At 36.2% G+C, this 18,534-nt stretch overlaps 1 protein-coding gene across 1 annotated transcript in view; it reads right to left on the reverse strand.

Moving 5' to 3' along the window:
• TRIM9 (tripartite motif containing 9) overlaps positions 1–18,534 on the reverse strand; it is a 240,804-nt gene that overhangs the window by 187,371 nt on the left and 34,899 nt on the right. Inside the window, exons 2-3 of the mRNA XM_007473218.3 lie at positions 10,642–10,737; positions 982–1,104 (exon numbers count right to left, since the gene is read on the reverse strand). Coding sequence (XP_007473280.1) covers positions 982–1,104; positions 10,642–10,737 — 219 coding nt within the window. The remainder of the gene's footprint in view (positions 1–981; positions 1,105–10,641; positions 10,738–18,534) is intronic.

The raw sequence follows: 18,534 nt of genomic DNA on the forward strand, positions 1-18,534 counted from the left end.
GAAAGGGAAACAATTTGTATAATAAGGATAAACTGTTAGAAAACTAACATTAAAATTATTTCTGTAGGTGATTAGAGCAAATGTAAAACATATAAAATTTTTGGGAGGGGAAAAATTATAAGCAACTTTGGAAACACTGAGGGTTGTTGTTTTGAACCAAACACCCTTGACCATCTGTGATTATGAGAAAACCTAGCTTCTTTCTTTCACATTTCTTTTGGAATTTTGAAGTATACAATTCTTTTCTCTCTTCCCCCACAGATTACTTGAAATTTCTGCTGAAGATGTCATCTGTCACTCTATTGTATAAAATGTGAAAAAAAGCTCATTGGAAGAGCCCAAGGTGGAATGATAGCATTTTTAAATCAGTTTGAGGATTTTGGTGATCTACTCAGATCTTGGGTATCATGTTCATAACACAGCATCCAATCTAGAAATCCCATTGAACTCTCACAGTGACCAGATTACAATGCCGAAAAATACATAGGCAAATTTGTCATGAAAAAAATACTGCCTTGTCATATAGAAAGGGATACAAGATTTAGTTGCATTTTTTGAAAAGCTTCATGTTCACACTGGAGAAAAGAGTCTTGAGATAAGTGAAAAAATTTTGGAATTTTAATTCTCCTTCTGGATGAACTCAAGCTCACTGAGGAAATTCTTTTCTTTTACTTTATCTATTATTAATACTACTGTATAATATGAAAATGAGGCAAAATCATCAGCTCCCTAATTGTATATACATATATTTATAGCAAGTATCACACTTTTCTTGGAATTGAGAAAATCTTTATTTTTTTGTCCAATCTGAATATCAATCATATGTATGCTTATTTTTAAATTTATTATGTATGGAAACCAGAAGGTGTCCTACATTCCTCTCTCAGAGTTGAGGTGTGTTGTAAATAGTCATAAAATATCTCACCAGTGGATTCTGGAACACAACTGTTTTTCTTTCTTTTCTCAGTGCTTAGAACTTACCTTTAGCTTGTGTTCATGTTCCTTGTTGACTCGGGAAAGCAGCTGAGCTTTTCTTCTGTTGAGAGCATCAATGAGAGCATCACACTGGGCCACCAGGCAGGCTTCAAACTCAACACTATTTTCCTGTAGAAAAAAATGCATCATAAATATAAGATTCTATTATTTCATTGAAAGTCCAAGGGATTTGATGGAAATTATGCTTCCCTGGTTCCTACATTGTCAAAATCCCCTCTGAAAGGAATGAAATAACAACTCCAAATATAACTCATTTAGGTATGTGTGTGTGTATATAATATATATGCAAAAATATATTTGAGTGTGTGTGTGACCAAAGAGTGATGTTCTTTTGTTTAAGATCTTTCAGTCAGGATAAAAACTTCCACTAAAGTCAGTTTAGTGAATTGAGATAATTAATCAACAACACTACCAATAATAAAATGTTGGGATATTTATTCATGAATCAAAAATGGAAAATGGATACTATAAAGGAAACTAATTTTGGACATTAGAAAGTGTCAGCAAGGAAAAAGTAAATAATCGCAAATGTTCTTCCTTGCTATGAAATTGTACTCCAAGTAATGACCTCCAGATTTGTGGTTCATAATGCGGATACTGGTTTGAAAAGGAATAAAATATCAGGGGGGAAATCTTGTATCTATTGAAATATACATAAATAAGAAGTAGAGAAGTCTAGATACTTTCCACAAAGACATGGAGAGCTAGGAAACTGAGAGGAAGTTGTTTGTCTTTAAACAAAAATCTTCATATGTTTCCATATTTGATAAAACTGCCCTTTCCCATTTCATAGAGAAAGAAACCTAGTCTCAGAAAAATTTCAAGGATTTGTTCGTGATCACACAGTACATGTAAGGAGAGGGATTAAAATGTAAAACAACTCCAAATCCAAATCTCCATTGTTAGGGTGGAAGTGTCAGAGAGAGAAATGGTTTTGCAGAGGTTGATCGAGTCTCATGCTAGGAACCTAATAACCAGAAATTCTAGAGTCCGGAGAGTATATTTGAAGTGGCACAGACCAACTGAAGGGGCTGGTTATCTAATCCCTGGATCTGAGAGGAGAGGAGGTAGCTAGCTGGGCTCTGCTGATCCTGCTGTTATCAAATCTACAGTGAAGTTGAAGGAAAACTTTTGGACTTTCTGGGAAGTGCCTTTCCTCACTATAAGAGAGACATCAAAGATCTTTTATAATATCAAGCCTGATCTAATCAAGAGTTACTGTTGGTGTGAGACTGAGGCCAAGCTCACGGTCTGGCGCAGGTGGGTTGAATTCACTCAGGAAGAGTTCATTCCTTGGTCATCTTAAAGAACTATTACATGTTGTGAAATCAATAAGGAGGATTAATTAGAGTCATATAGAGATGGAGAGGGATTGGGGAAATTAGTTAAGAGACAGGAAAGGGCTTAGGGAGAGTCAAGAAAAACAGAAGCTTTCCCTTACAGGAAATGTAGAGGGAGAAGGAATTGAGAATTCATAGTGTTAGGGAAAACCTGTTTCTTAATCCTCCCTTCCTAATCCTTTTGTTGTATTATTAATAAAGCTGTTACCTTTATACCAACTCTGTTTGGAGGCCTGGTTGTGCACTGGTCCCAGTAGGTAAGGCCATTGGCCTTACTTCACTGAAGGACATTGAGGGTTTCCATACACCTCAGTGTATCCTATTATTTCACCATCCACTTTACCTTGTGAAAAATGAAGCTATTATTAGATTCAGGGAAAATAAGGATAAAGAGAGGATAACTTCATGCTTCAAGATTAGATATTATAGTTAAAATGTAAAAATGGTAATTCTATTGAGATTTATAGCTGGTCAAAAGATCCCAAGCAAATAGTTTAACCTCTTTGTGCTTTACACAATCCTCTGAGTCTAAATTGGGAAGGTGAAAAGTTGCACTGGACAAAGGAGTTTAGTTGCCTGGGTGTTAACTCAAATAATAAAATCATAGATAGCCAGTCCATATCTGGATCTCTACTGATATTTAAATTAATTTCAATTCATATTGAAAATCAGTGGACAGTTAATAATTCAATTGGTTTTCATTTCCATATTAATAAATTATAATTATGCAAAAATCATATGTGAAATGTGAAAAGACAGTGATACACATGTCCTAAGATATTATTTTTCCATGATGCCTAAATGTCATATAAAAGTTTTTAACTCAGAGTGAAAATTTGAAAACATTAGTTCATTTTTTCTTTCATGAACTCTCATATATTATTCCCATATATACCATCATATAATTTGTCCTTCTTAACTTTGTTTTTTTTTAAAGTAGTCACTTTGGAATATTATTGTGCTGAAAGGAATAATGAACTGGAGAATTTACATGTGAATTGGAAAGACTTCCAGGAATTGATGGAGAATGAAAGAAGCAGAACCGGGAGAGCATTTTACACAGGGACTGATACATTATGGCACAATTGAATGTAATTGTCTTTTCTACCAGCAGCAATGCAATGACCCAGGAAAAACAAGAGGACCTTATGAGAAAGAACACTATCCACATCCAGAGGAAGAACTTTGGGAGCAGAAACACAGAAGAAAAACATATGATTGATCACATAGTTCAATAGGGATTTGATGTTAAATTAGGGTTTTGATGTTAAAAGATCACTCTACTGAAAATATGAATAACATGGAAAGAGTTTTTGAACAATGATACATGTATAACCCAGTGGAATTGCTTGTCAGCTTTGGGAGGGGGCAGGAAAAATTGGGGGGGGGGGCAGGGAATCATGAACTGTGTAATCATGGAGAAATCTTCTAAATAAAAATTAGTCACTTAAAACTAGGAACATATATTTAAATTTTAAAAAACTATTATATATCAGAATATGTAGGTAACATTGAGTTGCAAAGGAATGTAGTAAACTTAGATCCTCACCTTTTAAAAATATGAACAAATTCCTGGTATTTTGTTGAATAGTGTAAATGGAGTTTGAGATGTGGGGAGGGATATCTTGGCCTGACAAAAGTTCACAATAATGTATTCAGGTCATACAGTTGGAGTCATATTGTCTCCTTTACCATGAGGACTAAATGTCTGGATTCAGTTCAGCAATCTATATGACACTGTTGAGCTCATACACAATCTTTAAAAATGGAGACACATAGCCTCTTCCTCCCACTATTCCAGACTGTCTGTGGGCTGATGTTAGGATTCTTCCTTTTCAGAGCCAAAAATTTTCCATGTATTCACCCAAAAAGAATATCACCCAGAGCTTCCTCTACCCTCCCAATTTCAATCAAACCAGGGAACAACATTTCCCTATCAAAATAAAAATCTGGTCCTTTTTCTCTCTTATAGTATGGCAACTTCCTGTAGTCTTGGTTGCAAATGAATAAGTAAAATATTCCTGCATTCTGTCCTACAGAGTTGTGGGATAGAAATTACTTTAGTTGGACCCTAATACAAGGGCCTGTTAGAAATTTATAGACCCTAATACAAGGGCTTATTATTAATTTATTCTTGTTTACTCAAAATGTTATATACACTAATTTTAATATTTTGATTCTGATTTTGAAATTTTTTTCTTTCTCCCAAAAGTTTAACTTTCTTCCATTTTTTTCTTGATATTTTGGTTGTGTTTTTTTTTCTCTTCTTTTGATAATTGACTCACACATACCCATAACTCAACCACGCAGCCTGAGCTGAAATAGGTGTTTCTCAACACCCACTTCGGGGGGGAGAGGGGATTGTATTTTAATAAAAAATCCAAGATTTAAAATTTTTGTTTGAGAAAGATCTTCAAGGAAAGAAGCTTGCTAACTCCTAAATCTAGAGAATGAACTGTTTGCAGGAAGATGCCTGAAAAACCTACACTACATCAAGAAGATCCAGAATGAACTTTTGGTGTGGTTAATTGGACTGAAGGTTGATTGAACATTTATTTGAATTTATACTCTTATGCCAAAAGGGGACTATCCCCTAATTGGTTTTTGTCAATGCGCCCAGCAAACATTGGTTTTGCTGTCTTTCTCTCTTCTATTTCCCTCTTCTCTCTAACTATTGTAGTTTCCTCTTAGAAGTAAGAAATTTTGTATGCAACTGCAGTTAAAAGAATTTAGAGGTGCAGGATGATTATGTTTCGTGATCAACTGGGGATACTAGTCTCCCAATCATCATCAGGGGGAATTATGAATTTTAGATTTTTCTCCACGATTTTCTCCACCCTGATTAGTTTTTAAAATCCTAGCAACCAGGAATGTATATACCCCTACTTAAGAATTAAGTGTTGAAGAGGATGGCCTATGACAGACATGTGCTAGAAAGTGACAAATAAGAAACTACTGACAGACCCCCTGGGCTGTCCCAAGACAAGCTTAAGCTACCATTGGTACATGTGAGACGCAGGAAGTGATGTAAAGAATTGTCTATATAGTTCATGTCACTTCCTCTCTCCAGGCTCTCTCTTGTGGAGACATGGCTCTCTCTTTGGCTGGTGTAACTCGTGGAAGCATGCTGGGTGTCTTGGCAGTTTGGCGGTTGTGCCTTACTGGTGAGGTAACTTAGAGAAACTCTGTAGCATGTATTAGGTGAGGCATCTTCCCTGAGTGACCTTGGTGAGTGGTTTAGGCTGATTCCTTTTTCCTTTACCTCCTAAAATTCTATCCTCCTACACTTTAGCAAAGTTGCAGGATACAAAATAAACCCACATAAGTCATCAGCATTTCTATATAATTCCAACACAGCTCAGCAGCAAGAACTAGAAAGAGGAATCCCATTCAAAATTACCTTAGACAAAATAAAATACTTAGGAATCTATCTCCTGAGACAAACACAGGAACTATATGAACACAACTACAAAACACTTTCCACACAACTAAAACTAGACTTGAACAATTGGAAGAACATTAACTGCTCATGGGTAGGATGAGCCAATATAATAAAAATGACCATCCTACCCAAACTCATCTAACCATTTAGTGCCATACCCATGGAACTTCCAAAATATTTTTTTTACTGATTTAGAAAAAACCATAACAAATTTCATTTGAAGAACAAAAGATCAAGGATATCCAGGGAAATAATGAAAAAAAAAAATACAAAGGAAGGGGGTCTTGCAGTCCCAGATCTCAGACTATATTATAAAGCAGTGGTCACCAAAACAATTTGGTACTGGCTAAGAGACAGAAAGGAGGATCAGTGGAATAGACTGGGGGCAAGCAACCTCAGCAAGACAATATATGACAAACCCAAAGATCCCAGCTTTTGGGACAAAAATCCACTATTTCATAAAAACTGCCGGGAAAATTGGAGGACAGTGTGGGAAAGATTAGGTTTAGATCAACACCTCACACCCTACACCAAGATAAATTCAAAATGGGTGAATGACTTGAACATAAAGAAGGAAACTATAAGAAAATTAGGCGAACAAAGAATAGTATACATGTCAGACCTTTGGGAAGGGAAAGACTTCAAAACCAAGCAAGAATTAGAAAGAGTTACAAAATGCAAAATAAATAATCTGGAATACATCAAATTAAAAAGTTTTTGTACAAACAAAACCAATGTAACCAAAATCAGAAGGGTAGCAACAAATTGGGAAACAATCTTCATAACAACCTCTGACAAAGGTTTAATTACTCAAATTTACAATGAACTAAATCAATTGTACAAAAAATCAAGCCATTCTCCAATTGACAAATGGGCAAGGGAAATGAACAGGCAGCTCTCAGCCAAAGAAATCAAAACTATTAATAAGCACATGAAAAAGTGCTCTACATCTCTTATAATCAGAGAGATGCAAATCAAAACAACTCTGAGGTATCACCTCACACCTAGCAGATTGGCTAACATGACAGCTATGGAAAGTAATGAATGCTGGAGGGGATGTGGCAAAGTAGGGACACTAATTCATTGCTGGTGGAGTTGTGAATTGATCCAGCCATTCTGGAGGGCAATTTGGAACTATGCCCAAAGGGTGATAATAGACTGTCTGCCCTTTGATCCAGCTATAGCACTGCTGGGTTTGTACCCCAAAGAGATAATAAGGAAAAAAGACTTGTACAAGAATATTGATAGCAGCACTCTTTGTGGTGGCCAAAAGTTGGAAAATGAGGTGATGCCCTTCAATTGGAGAATGGCTGAACAAATTGTGGTATATGTTGGTGATAGAATACTATTTTGCTAAAAGGAATGATAAAGTGGAGGAATTCCATGGAGAGTGGAACAACCTCCAGGAAGTAATGCAGAGTGAAAGGAGCAGAACCAGGAAAACATTGTACACAGAGACTGATACACTGTGGTACAATCGAACGTAATGGAATTCTCCATTAGTGTCAGTGCAATGTCCCTGAACAATCTTCAGGGATCTAGGAGAAAAAACACTGTCCACAAGCAGAGGACAAACTGTGGGAGTAAAAACACTGAGGAAAGGCAACTGCTTGACTACAGGGGTTGAGGGAACGTGTCTGAGGAGAGACTCTAAATGAACACTCTAATGCAAATACCAACAACATGGAAATGGGTTCGAATCAAGAACACAAGTGAAACCCAGTGGATTCGGGCGTCGGTTATGGGGGGTGGGGAGGAAAAGAAAATGATCTTTGTCTCCAATGCATAATGTTTTGAAATGACCAAATAAAATATTGTTTTAAAAAAAGGAATATAATAGGACTAATAGATTATCATATTTTAGGTATTTGTCAAAAAAAACATTGATTTTTCATATTTTTTCATTCATTAGAAATAGCTTAAAAGAAATAAATTACTATTCTATAATTTAACTACACTACAAATAATATCTTTCTAGAAGGGACTCTCTTAACCTTTTATTCTGTAGGGCTTGGACATGAGTCAAACCTTTTTAAGAGATTTCCCCAGAGTTCTACTCTGATTTGAGTGCCTTAAAAGAATGTGAGAGAAGAGCCAGTTATCCTTTCTTTGGGATCACATTGCCCTCAGCCTGAATCCCTTCCACATGAGGCCAGAATCAATCTGTAGGAAGGACCTCACTACAAAGAATAGTATACCTGCAATCTATGGGAAAGGAAAGAATTTAAGACCAAGCAAGAGATAGATGTCATTATAAGATGTAATATGAATAATTTTGTTTATATCAAAATTAAAAGTTGCAAACAAAACCAATGTAAATGAAATTAGAAGGGAAGCAACAAACTGGGGGAAAATTTTTACAATAAAAATCTCTGATGAATGTCTAATTTCTCAAATGTATAAGGAACTAAGTGAAATGTATAAGAAATCAAGCCATTATTAGATGAAGAAAGCAAAACTATCAATAAACACCTGAAAAAGTGTTCTAAATCCCTCCTGATTAGAGAAATGCAAATAAAAACAACTCCTAGGCACCACTTTACAACTAGCAGACTGACCAATATGACAATAAAGGAAAATAATATATGTTGGAGGGGATTCATCCAAACATTCTAGAAGGCAATTTGGAATTATGCCCAAAAGACTTTAAAAGACTACATGCATTTTGATCCAGCAATACCACTACTAGGTTTGTACCCCCAAAAGATAACAAAAAACGTTTGTACAAAAATATTCATAGCTGCATTCTTTGTGGTGGCAATAAAAATGGAAAACAAGGGGATGTCCCTTGATTGGCTGGACAAATTGTTGTACATAATGGTGATGGAATACTATTATGCTATAAGAAATGATGAACTGGAAAGACCTTCATTTACTGATGCAGAGTAAAATGAGCAGAACCATGAGAATTTTGTATACAGAAACTGAAAAACTGTTAGATGATCAAATGTAATTGACTTTGCTACTAGTAGCATTGCCAGGACAATTCTGAGGGACTTATGAGAAAGAATGCTATACACATCAAGAGAAAGAACTGTGGGAGTAGAAATACAGAAGAAAACAAATGATTTATCACTTGTTTATATGGATGTATTATTTGGGGTTTTGGTTTTTAAAGAGTTTTATGAAAATGAATAATATGGAAATAGGTATCAAGTGAGAATACGTGTATAACCCAGTGGAATTGCTTGTCATTTCTGGGAGGAGGGAAAGAAGGGAGTTGGGAAAGACCATGAATCATGTAACCAAAGGAAATTATTTTAAAATAAATAATTTTTTAAAAGGAAGGACCTTACTCTTTCATCCTCAAGTGGTGGGTAACATATTAATCAGGTTATAAATATTGCAATTCACTATGTGCATACTGTTCCATAAAAATGTGTACACTATGAAATATAATAATTGTTTTAATAACATTTCCTATTAATTTATTGTGTCAATTTTTCATGAGCCACATTTTGTGATAAAATATATTTTAGGTGGCATCTATATCCAGGACAGAACAATGTAAGGGTGTGGATTCTCTATGGGTTAAAGCTATTACTAATTCTTTTATTTTTAGAACAAAAAGAAAGGTTTCTGAAGGGAGGCAAAGTAGAGGGAATTGAATGTTTTATCTGGGGAACAGCAAGAACTGAATATTAATTTAGTTTTTTGTGTACTAGAAAAAATAGAATCTATATCTGTAATTTTACTAGGGGAAGTGAGAGTCCCAACATAAATAGAAAAGCTAGGAAATAGTCTGTAGCATACTCTCAATCATTTATGATATAAAAAGATAATTCTGTGTACAGATTGGTTAAACCAAGATAACAAATTTAGGAGATGAACTATTTCTACTTTATTTGTGTGTGTGAGAGAGAGAGGGGAGAAAGGGAGGGAGGGAGAGATAGACAATCAGAGAGAGAGGGGAGGAGACAAGACAGAAGAGACAGAGAGAATCATTAGCATTTCATACAATATATAGCTAAAACATAAACTGATAAATTCATGAGTTCTAAAATATTAAGAGATTATTAACTTGAATTATTGTGATTATCTTGGCAATAAGCTAACCAAGAGATTCTTGACTGAGAGAATAGAGAAGAAATTACTACTCTAAAGGAAAAAAAAATATGTACTTCATTGGATGCAAAGAAAAGACATTATCATTAAAATAACAGAAAAAATCTAATGTCAAATAAAGAATAACTATTCAAGACATTTTGGAACCTAATTTAAGAAGCTATGACAAATCATTGCATTAATACCTCCCAAGGAAATAGTCCTGGATTGTTTGTTATATTTACCTTTTTTTCCCCCAGCATTAGGACTGAGAATGGAGAACTACTTGAATGGGAGATAATCCTTTGAATCAGCAAAAGTATCTTACTTTTTTTTTTACAACTTTGTTTACAACTTTGGTTTCCATGTCTGAAAAGCAGAATACCTACTACCTGTTGTATTTGTTATATGAAGTACGGGCTTTTTAAAGCATAAAGTAATACAGGGCTGCTAGGTAGCCCACAGAATGGAACACCCTGCATGGAACTAGAAGGACCTAGGTTCAAAACTGGCCTCAGACACTTCCTAGCTGACTGATCCTGAGCAGGTCATTTAACTCCAACTGCCTAACCATAACTGTTCTTCTCTCTTTGAATCTATATTTAATCAATTCCAAGATAGAAGGAAAGACTATTTTTTAAGCATTAATTGATACGTGTGTGTGAATAATGATTATAATGGTGTACATGTATAGAAGTGAATGACTAGATGAAGAAGGAAAGGAGGCTTAAACAATAAGCAACATGTAATGGTCAAATTCTGCCTGTAGCTTGATCACTTATGAAGATTTTAGGAATTGACTTTAATATCTAGTCATACCTGAATTTGCTGAACCATATTTCGCAGCTGCACTAGGAATTCTTTTGCTTCTTTGGCTCTATCTGATAATCCATTCAGAGCCTGAGAGAGCTGACTCTGCAAAGAGAGAAAACACAGCATTTGTAATCACATAAAATAAATATTAAGCAAACTAAATCAAACTTCTTAAATTTGTCTGTAATAATGAGAGTATCTTAATCAAAATTTCCTCTTCCACTACCCAACTTTATTTGGCATTTTTTGGATAAAGAGAAAGAAGAATATGGGATGATGGTATGGGCAAAAGTACCCACCTAACTTGATTTGGGGATAAAGACAAGAAATGGAGAAGAATTCGATATTTAAATACTGTAAGAGAGAACCTCATAGTTCTATATGGAGCACATAGCTCATTGAACAATTATAGCAGAGAAAAGATATTATTAAAAATACAATAGCACTTTGTATTAGGTGGTTATTCTTTAAGGATTATGGTAATGAGGAATCAGATCTGCCACCCTCCTCCCTTTCTCCCACTGCTCCCTTCTCCCTCCCACTTCAGTTAGTCTCTTCAGTTAGTGACAACTGGAAGTCAGTTCTGAGTAAGTTTCCTTATATATCTAATAGATAACTCACTCCTTGAATGGTTGGAACAAGGGGTTTATTTAAGGAAAAGGGGAGGAAAAAAAACTTGAATGGGAGAGAGGGTTTAGGGTTTCCCTGATCTTAAAATAATCCTAAATTGAGAATAATATTTTAGAGTCTTGAATCAGGGATGTGGCTAACAGGGTTGAGGATCTTGGAGTTACTTTCTGATACAAAATAGAGAAATCAGTAAGAAGAGGATCTTCTCAGTCCTTACTCTTTCCTGTTTCAGGAGAAAGAGAGAGAGATCCAACAGTTTGGATGCCTCCCTTCAACAGTCTTCTCCCAGTCACGTTCTGTTCCAGATGCTTCTTGATTGACAGCTTCTGCAAATCTTCATCCATTGCCTCTGTTGCAGGTTTTCTTCAATTTACTCATCCATAACTTATCTTAAATAGATCACACCCACAAACTTCCTTATAGAAATGAGTCTGGCTAGCAGAACAAAGTATGATGAAACATAGGCACTCAGCATATCCAATCAAGTTTGGTCCTTTAAAGTAAGCCAACTTTAATAAGTGGTCATTTATTATTAGGAGTATTGGGACTTCACCATCAACCAGGAGTTGTTTCTATGTACTTTCCACAATATACACTGAAATCTGAGATCTCCTTCATCTGTTTATTTTTATATTATACTAGTTGCTTTAAAGCAGAGAATACTAGAAAAACCTGCTATATAAAATTTTCAGCAATACAATAGAGAATTAGTCCAACCATTTGTATTAATTTTTCAGGCTTATAAAAACAGAAAGCAGCATGAATAATGCTGTGAAAATGTTTTCAATTCAAACAACGCTTTATTCAGGATGAACCCCACTTCTTGCTCTGAATTTCCTTTCTCTTACTATGGCTAAGTAAGTTTACTTTTAAAACTGGTAGATGGATCATGAGTGTTTTATTTCCTTCCAATTTCAGATCTAAAGTAGAAGGAGACTACCCTGAATCATGACTAGTATATGTTGTTCGCAGAACTTCAAGGAGACAGTATATTTTTAAAAGTATGAAAACGACTAAATCAGTAACTATATGGAGGAACTAGTTACATTGTTTGAATAAAGGGAATTCTGTTGTATTATGGAAGTACTACACAATACATGCTTCCTAAGCAGTCAAATGAAGCTTGGTGGAGGGAGGGGTTCAACTAGGTGGCTCAGTGGATTGAGAACCAGACCTAAAGATGGTCCTAGGGTCAAATATGGCCTCAGATACTTCCTAGCTGTGTGACTCTGGACAAGTCACTTACCCTCCCTTGCTTAGCCCTTAATGCTCTTCTGCTCTAGAACCAATACCCAATATTGATTCCAAGTTGGAAGAAAAAAGTTTTTTTTTTTTTAAAGAAGATTTAGATAATAATAAAACTTTTACTCATAAGAGTAATAGAATGTGGTACACATAGGAATTACAAAAATAATAATAGGGAACATTTTAAAATTATTTTAATTATTTAAATTTTATTATAAATATTATCTCTTTTGACTCACAACAATCCTATGGGATAGTTGATTTTTATAAATATATTGTATATGTGTGCATATATATTTCTAAATGTATGTGTTAGTGTATAGATATATGAATCTTTATTCATATAAAAAGATACCCAGTTGAAAAGTGAAGGTTCTGGTGGCAGAGCCTTCTGGAGACAGAGTGAAGATGGCAGAGTAAAGCAGAGAAGCTCAGAGTCACCTTGAGAATTCTCTCCAACAAATATCAAATAACACCACAAAATGAATATAGAAGTGAAAGAACCAACAAGGAGACAGAGTGAAACAACTTTCAAGAAAAGAAAATTCCAAAATGTAAGCAGAGAACATCTTGGGCAGTAGGGCAGTAGGGCAGAGTCAGCAGGAGGCTGTAGCAAGAAGTGAAGAGCAAGCCAAGAGTAAGCCACACAGCCACACCCCACATCTGTTGTCCCAGGTTCAGAATATAAGCCTAAGGAAACATTCAGACACTGGGACCCTGCCTGGGCAGAATAGAGGTCCAACCAACCAACACCCCTTGAAATTCTAAGCCTGTGGTGAAGTCCCAAGTACAAGCCCAGGGTAGTCTGTACTGAAGTGAACTGATCTGCGTGGGCCCTGAGTGAAGTCAGGAGTCTCAGTTTTGGCCTGTGGCTAGGATATAGATCCTAGTTTGGGGTAGTTGGTAGGCCCAAAGAAAGTCTGGCCCTTTTTGTGCAAGGCTTAGGGCAGAGCTCCAAGACAGAACAATCAACTGTGCCCAATTAGACTAAGTACACAGAGACAGAAAACTTACACCCAAGTCAGAGGAAAGACATTAAGCAATTAGCATTTCAAGAGTTAATTGAATCAGCAGTGGGAGGTGACTCTCAGAGCTCCTACCCCTATCATGCCATCATGACATCTTGGAAGAACTAAAACTGGCAGAAACCTAGAAAAAAAGCTAAGGGCAGCATAAAGAAAGGACTGAAGTTTAAGAAGGCACCCTAACCTCCAAAAAAACAGAACCTAAATTTGGAATTATGCCCAAAGGGTTTTAAATGACTTCCTACCCTTTGATCCAGCCATATCACTGCTAGGTTTGTACCCCAAAGAGATAAGAGGGAAAAATACATGTACAAAAATACTTATAGCTGTACTCTTTGTGGTGGCAAAATACTGAAAAATGAGGGTGTGTCCACTGATTGGGGAATAACTGAACTAATTGTGGTATCTGTTGGTGATGGAATACAGTTGTGCTAAAAGGAATAATGAACTAGAGGAATTCCATGTGAACTGAAAAGAAATCGAGGAATTGATGCAGTCTGAAAGGAGCAGAACCAGGAGAACATTGTATACAGAGAATGATACACTGTGGTATAATTGAATGTGATGGACTTCCCTAGTAGTAGCCATGCAATGATCCAGAATAATTCAGAAGGGATTTATGAGAAAGAGCACTATCTACATCTAAAGGATAGAAACACAGAAGAAAAACAACTGCTTGATTGCATGGGTTTATGGGGATATGATTAGATAGACTCTAAATGATCACCTAGTGCAAACATCAACAATATGGAAATAGATTTGGATCAAGGACACATGTAAAACCCAGTGGAATTGAATGTCATCTATTGGAGGGGGTGGGGGAGAGGAGGGAAAGAATATGACTCTTTAACCAAGGAAAAATATTCTAATTTGACTAATAAAAATTTTTTTTAAAAAATGATTGGAAGAGAAAGTGAAAAAAAAAAGTAATGGGTCAAATTAAAATGGAGACCCAAAAAGCTAACACAGAAAAATTAGGCCTTAAAAATCAGAATTCAGCAACTAGAAACTAATTATTTCATGGGAAATCAAGAAAAAATAAAACAAACCAAAAAAAAGCATTGTTTATTGAAGAAGAAAAAACGCTGACCAAGAAAATAGATCCAGGAAAGACAATTTAAGAATTACTGAGAGAGCTCTTCTAAAAAATAAATAAATGAACAAACAAACAAACAAATAAAAAGCTTGGACATCATAATACAGGAAATTATCAAAGAAAATATTCTCAAACAATAAAATAAAATAGAAATGGAAAGAATCAACAGATAACCCCCAGAAAGAAATCCTCAAATGACACTTTCCAGAAATATAATAGCTAAATTCAAGATCCCCCCAAATCAAGGAGAAAATACTGCAAGCAGCTAGAAAGAAATAGTTCAAATACCATGGAGCTACAATCAGGATCACACAGGATTTAGCAGCTTCTACATTAAAGGATCAAAAGACATGGAATATGGTATTCAGTAAGGCTAAAGATCTAGGTTTATAACCCAGAGTCACCTATCCAGCAAAACTGAGCATATTCTCTGGGGTGGGGGTTGGGGGGGAATGGACATTCAAATAGAATAGAAGATTTCCGAGCATTCTTGAGGAATAAGGCAATCCTAAACAAAAAATTTGAAGACCAAACACAAGACACAAGAGAAGCCCAAAAAAGTAAATAGAAAATTTAAGGGACTATTTCTACATGGAAAGAGGATATTTGCAATTCTCAACAATTATTCTTTGTAGTAGAGAAGATAGAAGGAATATACTTGGAAAGAGGGTGGGGAATAAGCTGATTATGATGATCTATGATGATATGATTTATATGTAAAGGGGTGATATGAAATGATATGTATGTATGATATGATATGTAAAGATATGATAAAAATTATGTAAAGGCTGAAAGAGAAAATTACACTGGTTGAAAAGGGAAGAGAGAGATAGAATGCAGTAAATTATATAAAATAAAGAGTCATGAAAAATCATTAGAGAGAGGGGAGAATAAGGGTGGTGACAGGCAATGCTTAAAATTTACTCTCATCACATACTCAGTGGGGTATATGTGCCGAGGGCATCTTATCGCCTCCCCCTCCTGGGTTGCTGAACTGATCCATCAACATTTTTCAAATACTAGAGTTACATCTGTGAATGTCTGTAAACGTGTGGTACTTCAATAAAAAAAAGGGGGCAGGGATTTTCAGGGCTTTTTTGTGTGGACAGCTGGAGAGAGACAGGGAACTGGGGAGAGGAAGATACTTGGAGGCTAGGCACATGTGGTCTGGGAACTTAGAGTAAAGCAGAAACTTTAACTCTATGCTTATATACCTTTCTATTAATAAACTTTATGAAAAATAATGAATGGTATATATATTAATTTTACTTATAACAGTTGGCAACCACCGTACAGGTTTATTTTGGATTCTTAAATTCTTAGAGAAGTTCTGAGTAGTGCTTAGGTAAGGGTAGGAGAATAGAAGCAGCTTCACCTTTGATCTGCTTTGATCACCTTGGTTCAGACAGGGAAGCATATGCTATTTTTACTGGGGCTGCTGTTTTTCCCGGATTGGTAAGGACTCTCCCTTCTACATGGTCCCCCTCTTCCCCATTTCTATTAGCTCACATGAGGGTGGGGCAGTAGAAAACAGGGCTCGAGCCTTTCTGCACAGAACCAAGGGAGTTTTAGAACCCAGTAGGAACTCCTGGTCTTTCCCAGCCTGAGGTCTGCCTGACTTTCCCCAGTGCATGAAAACAAAGGCTACTGGTTGCCATGAGCACAGCCCAGCCCCTGGCTTTCCCCAGCTAGAAAAACCTGCTAAGACTCTGACACAAAGTCCTACCTGCTCCCACAGACCTCAGCACAGCGTGGCCTGCAGGGGCTTGGAGCACAGCCCTAAGACCCAGCACCCAGGGAGAAGCTGGAGCAGAGACTGCAATTAAGGAATTGCAGGCTAGCTCAGTAGCTTGAGAGCCTGAACGGGGATGAAGATACTGGGTTAAAAAAATTCTGGCACTGATTAAGCAGGTCACTGGCAGGTCACATCAGAGCACCAACTTTAAAAAGAAAAGACCTCTGGCTTTTACCTCTGGGGGAGGGGAAAGGATTAAACTCTTCTCTCTCCCTTCCCTCCTAGCACATTCTTTCTGGGGCTTATCGTCTCTCTCCCTGCTTATTTAGATAAGATATAAAACCGCAAGTGTTTTACATTCTACACATAGTTATAGCACCACCTACTGTCGAGAAATAAAACTGCAGGAAATTTAAAAGAAACCACCTTCCCTGCTGCTAATAATAACAGTAAATTAAATACATTTAAATATAAGGATTATTAATAGTTAAATATTAATAATATTGACTTAAATTTAAAACCAAATTTCTAAAATTGAACAAAGCCAAAATTGAATTGAATTAATTAAATGTAATATTAAGGAATAATTTTAGAATGCAATAGTATTAACAATACTATCAATAACAATAATTATTAATTTTCCATAACTATTATTGGTCACTAACAACTATTATTATTAGTAATAATTATTATTGACAATTGATGCTTATTGTTTGTGATTGTTTACTATCATTATTAACAACAATAATAATAAATATGTATTACTAATTATTAATAACAATAATAATTATAATAAATATATATTCATTATTAGTACTATTGCTGTGCAACAATTACTTCCTTATATTAGCTTATTTTTTAAAACCTACTCTCATTGCCTTCCACAATAACATTGAAAAAATTTGTGTCTCCATTTTTTTTGTTTTACGAACATTTCATTGTTTAAACTGACCATTTCTCAGATTAAGACAAACAGACTAGACACTATAGGAAATACTGTAACAAATCAAGGGAAAGTAGGAAATATTCCTCCAAATTCACCCCTGCATACACTTTTTAAATCTTGGGATGATCCTAATCTTCCTAAGGAGAACTGGATACAAAGAAGGAAGCTAGAAAATTTTATAAGGCCTGGATGGGAAAATGTTATACATGGCAAAATTATGGCTCTTTTGACTTCAGGATCTTAAAGGATTTGAATTTAGCCATTAAAAACAAAGATTCCAAAGATGATAAATACTGGCTCTTGTTGGCATATCATCAACCATCCCCTCCAGTGTGGAAGCCATTCTTTCTTTGGAACCAGACCATTCTGCCTTAACCCCTTCACTTTCTCCTCCTGAACCCTTGATTATATCTAGCAAGAAACACGTCCTATCATCCTACCTGGATTGTGAGGAGGTTTCTCCTCATTCTAACCCAAACTAGGCCGTGAACTCTTCAGCTCCTCTCCCTGTCAGACCTCACTCAGCCCCCACTCCTCTCATCCCCTTTCCTCCCAATCTATCTCTCTACCCTCCCTAACCATCCCACTACTCATACCCTTAAGAGCTTCCTTCTCACTACTCAGTACCTGCTCATCTCCCCTATCCCCAACTGTACCATCCTTACCTGTCTTATCCTTTTCCCTACACTCCTTCCCCTGACCAATCCCACCCACCTTATTATGACTCCTCTAGACCTCACTCATCCTATTCCTCTCCACCACACCCCCAGGCCCACCCCTGTTTCTCTCCACCATGCCCACAGCCCCACCCCCAATCTTTTTGCCCTGCCTCCCCATCCCCTGACTATCCCCTCCCTATCCATTTGCCCATTCTTCCTTCCCCTACTAGCCTCACTACAACCCAATCCATTGAACTCCAGAAAACAGGCCAACCATCAGTTACCACAGATGATTAGAATAAAGGTCTATTTCCTCAAAGGGATGTTCCAACTTATAATAGATAGGGAGATTTAGTCAACATTGGACATCATACACCTTTCTTTCCACAGGACATTAAGAGATTCAAAGAAAAATTACCTTCCTTTGAATCTGAGCCCGTGCTACTCACAAATAAGGTTGAAAACATTTTCCACACGTATAATCCCACATGGCTTGATGTGGAAAATTTTCTCCAGGCCTTGCTAAAAGAAAGGGAAAGAAATAAGATTCTTTTTCTTGCTAA

This window comes from Monodelphis domestica, chromosome 1 (genome assembly GCF_027887165.1).
Source record: "Monodelphis domestica isolate mMonDom1 chromosome 1, mMonDom1.pri, whole genome shotgun sequence".
In the NCBI taxonomy this organism is placed as follows: Eukaryota; Metazoa; Chordata; class Mammalia; order Didelphimorphia; family Didelphidae; genus Monodelphis; species Monodelphis domestica.